Raw genomic sequence first — 7,735 nt, 5'->3', positions numbered from 1 at the left:
GCAGCCCCAATGCCAATTCTAATGGCATTGGGATTTCAACCCTTATGTGAGAACAAATTCTGCCTCGGAGAACTTCCAGATAGGCCGATAGCCCTCCAATCCCTCCAGGCACACCGATGTAATGGCCAGAAGGGGCACTGCCAGAAGTTGCTTGGAACAAAGTCCCAAGGCCCAGAGAACAGATAAGTGGCAGAGGCCCCAGGGTGGGAAGGGGAGGGAACAACAGGGGGGAAGGTTGTCACAAGGGTGCAATTGGGATCTCAGGGATAGGCCAAGGGAAGGATTGGGAGGGAGATTTGGAGATTACTGAGGTTTGAGGGGAGGCAGCCCCAGTCAGAAGCTGCCTTGTGATGGAGGTGACCCTCACCCCATCCCACTCAATATCAAACTTTGTTGTTTTCTCACTTTGTGTCTGCCAGCCTACAAATTGAAGTTGGATGTGAAAACGTCTCTATGTGGCATTAAGTGGCCAATTAAGGGCTTCAATTGGGGCAAGGATGGGCTTCTTCTCTGAGGTCCTATCCACCCCAGTGTAAAATCTCTACCAAGTCAGAGCAGGCTGGAACCTGGAGGGAATCTCCTCCATGCAATTTCCTGCTCTCCAGTACCTCCAGCCTCAGAACCCAGAGGAGGGTGGGCAGGATGGGAGTGTAGAATTATAGCCTTTGGTTTACTATAAAGATTGTGAAGTCATGCGACCAACACAGATCTGTCCTGAAAAAACTGTTGAGAATAAATCCACAACATGCATTTTTAAAAAGTCAAAAGTTATAAGATAACATTTTAAAATTTTAACCCACTGGCAATGCATTCATTCTCCTTACCTTGAAAGGCACAGATAAAACTGTGTAGTATTTGATTTACCCCATGTCACAGTTTCTGAATCATAATTTTTGAGCAATGCAATAAAATTATCAACAGAAATAATAGAATTGCATTTAAACTCAATATGTATGGCATGTTACTGTTTTTTAATTGCTATGATGTTCTCTCTGACATTTTTTCTCTTTCTCTTTTTCAGGGAAGAGGTAAGCATTTTAACAAACCTGCCATTATGTTCCTGTGGCAATTATATTTCTAATTGTTCATTTTTGTTGCTTATAATTTGAAATTTGGACTAATTTTGATAGTTCTCCTAAAATAAAAATTTGAACCATTAAAATTTGGAACAATTTTGTCAGTTCTCTAACAATTAAAGTTTATATTTGTACCATTAAAATTTTTAAAAATTGTTCTGATTTTGAGGCTTCTCTAACAATTGGATCTATAATATTTGCACAGATTGAGGAAGAAACTATTGAGGAAACAGAAGAGATTGAAGAAGTAATTGAGCCTGAAGAAGTAATTGAGCCTGAAGAAGTAATTGAGCCTGAAGAAGTAATTGAGCCTGAACCAGAACCACCGAAACCAGCGCCTCCTCCTAAAGCTGCTCCAGTGCCAAGATATCATGCGAATCAGAAGGAGGCAAATGTTAAAGTATGCAGTCAGCTTCCATGCACTTTCTCTCAACCAGATAGCTAATTCCATCCATATTCTCTTTCCTCAGTATTGTTATACTGCAATATTTATGGGAATGAGTGAACACATGTAGCTATTATGTTGGAGCCTTTGAATCGCATGGAAATTCTGAAAAAGTATACCAATTGTATCTGAACTTTATTGCAATTTGTGTTAGAGACAAGGGGGTGGACTTTTACAGACCCTGCTGCCAGCTGAGTTTTCTGGTCCCGCCAGTCAGTGGACTTTTGAACAGCTTGCCAAATTTGACAGCCTTGTCCTCACCGCAATGGGGTCATAAAATTATACCCAATATTTCTCCAGACAGCCCTGCTGGGACTGTGTAGCAATATTCACACAGTGCCGTGGCACAGGACTACACTACGCTGAATGATGCTTGTCACTCTGTCTTTCAATCCATGAAGAATTGTCAGACTAGGATTAAATTTTGGGGTAAGAAGTACTTAAATATTCTTGACACCACTTGTCAAAATGGCTTACACAACACCAATCTGCTTTTCTGCAAAGGAAATTGAGTTTCTATCAGCAAAAGTTGTGAAATCTATTAAAATGTAGCGTGCCGATGGAACTTTAACTGATTGACCTACTGGGAGTGGAAAGGGATGGGGTGCAGTACCTGAATGTCAGCATTTCCCAACATGCTGTGGGGTTTTCACTTCACAGTGTGCATGTGACACATCAACAGGTTCCCGGCCACTAGGAATCAGCCTGAATGGCAGGTGTGGTTTCTAGACTGGACAGTTGGTGGGGAGGTGGCTGATGGCTTATCATCACCTTCACAAGTGCAATCAGCAATGGAAAACAACTGATGGCCTTGCCAGGAACACCCCAGGAAAGAATTGATAAGTTAGAGCCCCAAACTGGGGGGGGGTTGGGGAGTGAGGAGGTTGTTGGGTGAAGGAAGGGATTGGTGGGGGGGATGGATGACCAGGTGGTGGTCGGTGGGGGAAGGGGAAGATGTTTGGAGGAGGGAGGGATTGTTAGTGGGGGAAAGGGAGCATTGTGAAGGGGGTGAGCAGAGAGCGATGGTGGGGGTGTAGGGTAACAATGGTGAGTTTGTCCAGATCTGGGATTGAGGAGGTTTGGTCAGAATCCTAAGTTAATGGTCAGGAGGCTCAATCCAGAAAGGTTGAAGGGCTCATGGGAGTTTTGGATTGGAGTCTTCAAGGAAAGATCAGAGGTCAGATGCCTCAGGCCGAAGGTGATTCTGAAGAGTCAGAGTATGTCTTTGCGGAATGGTTACCCTGACAGGTACATGGTGTCCAGCAGGTAACTAGAAATGCTTTTATGCCCAATGGTCCTTACTTCTCGGTAGCAGCTAGCTTTCCCAAATTTAGCATCACCTGGCCACCCAGAGTTAAATTTAAAAGGGTGCAAAAATGTGCCCTTAAATTAAAGGCATGCAATCTCATTATAATATTTACGTTTCTAATCTGCTGAGAGGTGGCCAACCCTATCAACCTCCACTAAAATTGAATTGGGCAGACTACAGGTGGATCAGGATTCAGATTTTCAATACTTTAACCTCTCATATAATCTGGTTTTGGGAGTTTAGAGCCTTAATATTATCATGGGTAAATGCCAGCTCCGTTTGGTGGTGTGTGGAGAGTGTGTGGGGGGGGGGTTGGGAGAAATGTCGGCTCTGATCAAGGGGGTAGGAATGCTGGCTGTGATTACAGGTGTGTGGGGGGAGAGGCCCTGAGTTCTCCATGGTGGTGTGGGAGGAGGGGGGCGGTGGGGAGTGACTTCTTGCCTTGATCAGGGCGCCCTTTAAATGTGCTGCCCCGATCTAATGCAGCCAGGCTTTGCCTGCAAATGAAAGGCCTGCCCCACACATGACAGCATGAAACATGCTCAGCTGTTTTTCTGTGACAGGGTGCGGTAAGATCTGGAGAGAAACGTGCCATTTTTCTTACCGGAACCAACCACTCTGCCATTTTGTTGGTAAGATTCCCACCCTATGGTGGGATTTTCCGGGTGCTCCACAGTGTGTTTATTGGCACCAGAGGAGGCTCATTAGTGACCACTAGCAGGATCTTCCTGTGTCATCAATGTCTACACCATTTTGTGCTGTCCCATTCCACTCTCAGGTAACCCTAAGTGTGTTTGGCCTTCGGTGGGACCGAAAGATCCTGCTGGTGGGAAGGGTTGGAAAATCCTGCCCAGAGATGCATTTCTAGGGAATCTGGGTTAACATATGAGGGAAAAAGGAATAGAGAGAGAGAGATAAAGAGGAATGGCAGGAAGTTCATATGGAACATAAACACTAGCATGGGCTAGCCAGGCTGAAAGACCTCTGTCTTTACAACTTTCTATTTTTAACATGCAACATTAGTAATGTTAAATCAGCTCATTAAACAGTTCATAAATAGGTAGGTGTGAGTGAAGGCACTTTATATATTTTCATACTTTTACAGGCCACATTTTCTGAACACTAAGTTAGAAGTACTTTGTTGCGTCCACAGTTGTGTATTTGTGTCATAAAGAAATATGAGTAAATTCACCAAACGCTCACCCACAGCCAGAAGGAGAATATATATTCAAGAACCTGTACTTGATAGCTCTATCTTAATGTTATTCCCTTCAAGTATGGCTCTTCATTGAGAAGATGTGATCTGATGTACATTATCCAATAATGGTAGAAGCTTAGTGCCACTTAAATAACTAATTCTTATTTGCTTTCATTCTCATTAACAGAGAAGTTGTAAGATCTCTGCATCACGTAAGCTCCACCTGAAGGTGAGATGAAATTGCTTTTCTCAGTTTATTATTCAAACAATATATTTGTGAGCGTTATTATGAAATTTTTGACTTAATAACAATGTTTACACAGATTCTCATGCTGGGCAAAGCCAAAGAAGATCTAGAAAGAGAAATAGCTGACCGAAACGTGGAGAAGGAAAAATTCCTCGCAGAACGTGTACCCCCACTTAACTTCACTGGCCTTTCACTTACTGATTTGCAAGTAAGACTACATTCTGTACTGTTTCTCCATTTAGAGCAGAAAGACACTACACTTAGAGCATTTTGCTCAACCTTTTCCTGGACCTTCAAATGCACAATCATCTCGGTTTTTGACACCCTAAGCAGAGTTTTGATTCCTAGGCAGAAAGTAGTGGGAGCACTCAGGCTGTCTGTTTGGTACTTAGGGTGGGAGGCCCAGCCCATTTTAAATGCCTGGCCTTATTAATATGCTGCCAATGAGTTGCCTAAAGCACAGAGACAGCTTTGGGTCTTTAAAGATTAAATGGCCCTGAGGCTGCCAAACAGGTAAATTGTGGAGGATTCATGCATCATAATGGGGAGGTAATCTCTGGACAGGAGTGGATAAAACCTTCTGCCCCACCATGCTGGACAAAGATCAGTTTTAAATTGGATATCCACCATCTTTTACTCAGTAGAGTATCTACTTTGCACTCTCCACTTAGACAATCAAGATCATACCAGCCTCCAAATATCTTAGCACCCTTATTTACATTTATTCACGAGGTTCCTTTTCAAATCATAGTCAAGGACCCCTCGCACCCCAGACATTCTCTCTTCCACCTTCTTCCGTCGGGAAAAAGATACAAAAGTCTGAGGTCACGTACCAACCGACTCAAGAACAAGCTTCTTCCCTGCTAATATCAGACTTTTGAATGGATCTATCTCGCATTATATTGATCGTTCTCTATACTCTAGCTATGACTGTAACACTGCATACTGCACGCTCTCCTTTCCTTCTCTATGAGTGGTATGCTTTGTATAGCGCGCAAAAAACAATACTTTTCACTGTATATCTAACACATGTGACAATAATAAATCAAATCAAATTAAGAATCAGGTGAGCCCCTTAATTGCCCAAGTTGGCCATGTTAAAATGGCTACTGGGTGGGGAGACAGGCAGTTAATGCACCATTTGGATTTTAACTCCTGTTCCTTGTGTGGGGTAAGTTAAAACTTATTCTGTGCTATTTTTGACATAGATAGGTCCATTAGTTATGACATATTGATGAGAACATAAATCTTACTTTCAATCAGAATATTGAATAAAATACTTATGGAAAGAAACTGAAAAGATTAAGGGGCAGCCTGGTGGACGCTTTCAAGATGATGAAGGATTATGATGAGACAGAATAGTAATAGGTTGTTTCTGCTGACTGATGAGACAGTGTTGAGGGCTCAACTTTAAGATAACCATAAAAGGAATAAAGCTTTCTTCACAGCGGGAGTGATTAAAATGTGGAATTCTCTGCAACAAACCAATATTGAAGCAGTATTCAAATTCACACTAGGCAAGTTTTGACAGAGGTGAGAATACTCTGAGTTACACTTCTTTAGTGAATGTTTTAAAAGGGAATTGGACAATTGGTTGACAAATAAAGATATTAAAGGTTATGGGATGTGTTCATGCATGTGGGGTTAGACGAGGTGGCAAAGATAGAAGTACTGACCAGCGCTAAACTATTCTTGTTGCAGAATTTATGCAAAGAGCTTCATCAGAGAATTGAGATTGTTGATGAAGAAAGATACGATTTTGAGTTCAAAGCTGGCAAGAATAACTATGAGGTACATGACAACTTTGGCAAATTTAAATCTCTGTATCCTTACATCGCAATACTATGGAAATTTCAGCTGTAATATTTCATACACATTCTACTGCCAACAGATTCATGATCTGTCCCTGAAAATTCTTGACCTGAGAGGGAAGTTTAAGCGACCCACTTTGCGTAGGGTGCGTGTATCTGCTGATGCTATGTTGCGTGCCTTGTTGGGATCCAAGCACAAAGTATCTATGGATCTGCGAGCCAACCTGAAATCTGTCAAAAAGGATGATACAGAAAAGGTAATAATCAAATAATATCTCACACATTTCTGGATTTCCAGCTTAGTGTCCCAAGATGTGTTGGTTAGACAGGTCAGCCATGGTAAATATATGGGGTTACAGGAATAGGGCAGGGGAGAGGGCCTGGGTGAGATTTTCCAGCTGCCCCAAGGCCAGAAAATCCCGCCTGAAATCAACAGACCTGCCCCTGCCTGCAACGATTCCCGTGGTGGGCAGGATGGGACAATTCCTCCCTCTGTCAGAGAGTCAGTGTGGATACATTGGGCTTAATGGCCTCTTCTGCATTGTAGGGATTCTTCCATGAAGTTTGCATGCTTTGTTTAATCTGACTTGTTGTAAGAATCCAGTCTTAATAAGACTGATGATCAGGTGGGGAGCATATCAAATTCATTTTGCCCACTTAGCACAGCCAGACTGAACGAACTTCTGCAGCTGCAAAGTTTTGATCAGTCTTAAACATTTTCTTTATCCTGATCCTAATCAATTCCCCTTGTTCTGAATCCGTGATATTTTTCAAACATTCCCACAGGAACGTAATGTGGAGGTGAGCGACTGGCGTAAGAATGTGGAAGCCAAGTCGGGCATGGAGGGCAGGAAGAAGATGTTCGATGCTGCTAACCAGTGAGTGTTACCAGGTCCCTAACACATTAACTGTTACTGATTCAACATCAAAAATGTTACTTAATCTGACTCAGATGGGAGTATATTTATTTATGTTGGACATCACTTGTTTTTTTTTACAGGTAATCCATGGGAGACATTTCCACTCCTTTGGAAATGAAGAGAATGAGAGTGTTTGCTGGTGATTTTACTTGCAGCTCTGAGTGTACAGCATGCCACACCCTTACATTATAAAATATTTTAACAAATGGTTTCAATGCTCAAGCACCTCCTGAGATTCATTAGACATCCTAAATTTTTGCTGATTGAAAGCAGTGAATGTTAAGTTTTGACAGAGTATGTTATAAAATCACTTCCTGCCTTGTAACCAAAAACTGAGCAGTAAAATATTTACTTATAACTGGGTACTGTCATTGTCTCATTTTTTATTGTTCAACTTCTTATTTCTTAAATGTTCACCGTTCAGCTGTCAGCTACTTGCTCCAAAAGCTGTAGACAACGGCTGGAATCATGTGCTGTTACTGACAGTGCAAAACAAGACAGATCGGCTCAGTTTATTGTCCAGAATATCAGCTTCCCAACGGGGGGATAAAAGTAACAAATTAGCAGCAGACTGAAGCAGATAGAACTTCCTGGTGACAGGCAGTGGGAACTTGGTAAAGCATTAACATGTCATGAACCCTCACCAAAAAACAATATTTCCAGATTAATGGTAGCTTTGCAATCAACTCTACAGTGAATGAGAAGCACATGCCTTCAAATTCACACCTG

The 7,735-nt window shown here is 42.1% G+C and overlaps 1 protein-coding gene across 1 annotated transcript; it reads left to right on the top strand.

Annotated features, from left to right (window-relative positions):
• The first annotated feature begins 1,411 nt into the window (after window positions 1–1,411).
• LOC145355312 (troponin I, slow skeletal muscle-like) lies at window positions 1,412–7,364 on the top strand. Its single transcript, XM_080207262.1, has 7 exons — window positions 1,412–1,476; window positions 4,216–4,257; window positions 4,352–4,483; window positions 5,977–6,066; window positions 6,167–6,343; window positions 6,873–6,964; window positions 7,087–7,364. The coding sequence occupies exons 3-7, from the start codon at window positions 4,358–4,360 to the stop codon at window positions 7,088–7,090; spliced, it is 489 nt and encodes a 162-aa protein (XP_080063388.1). The 5' UTR covers window positions 1,412–1,476; window positions 4,216–4,257; window positions 4,352–4,357; the 3' UTR covers window positions 7,091–7,364.
• The last annotated feature ends 371 nt before the right edge of the window (window positions 7,365–7,735 follow it).

The sequence above is a fragment of the Carcharhinus amblyrhynchos genome, chromosome 19 (genome assembly GCF_965287045.1).
Source record: "Carcharhinus amblyrhynchos chromosome 19, sCarAmb.v2.hapA, whole genome shotgun sequence".
NCBI lineage: Eukaryota > Metazoa > Chordata > Chondrichthyes > Carcharhiniformes > Carcharhinidae > Carcharhinus > Carcharhinus amblyrhynchos.
Note: the sequence above shows the minus strand (reverse complement) of the source record. Positions and strands in the feature narration are given on the sequence as shown.

Bases quoted from the DNA above. Each gene is read 5' to 3' on its own strand.
- LOC145355312 (XM_080207262.1), top strand. From the start codon at position 4,358: ATGCTGGGCAAAGCCAAAGAAGATCTAGAAAGAGAAATAGCTGACCGA. The intron at 4,484-5,976 runs GTAAGACTACAT...TTCTTGTTGCAG, and splicing joins TTTCACTTACTGATTTGCAA to AATTTATGCAAAGAGCTTCA. The intron at 6,067-6,166 runs GTACATGACAAC...TACTGCCAACAG, and splicing joins CTGGCAAGAATAACTATGAG to ATTCATGATCTGTCCCTGAA.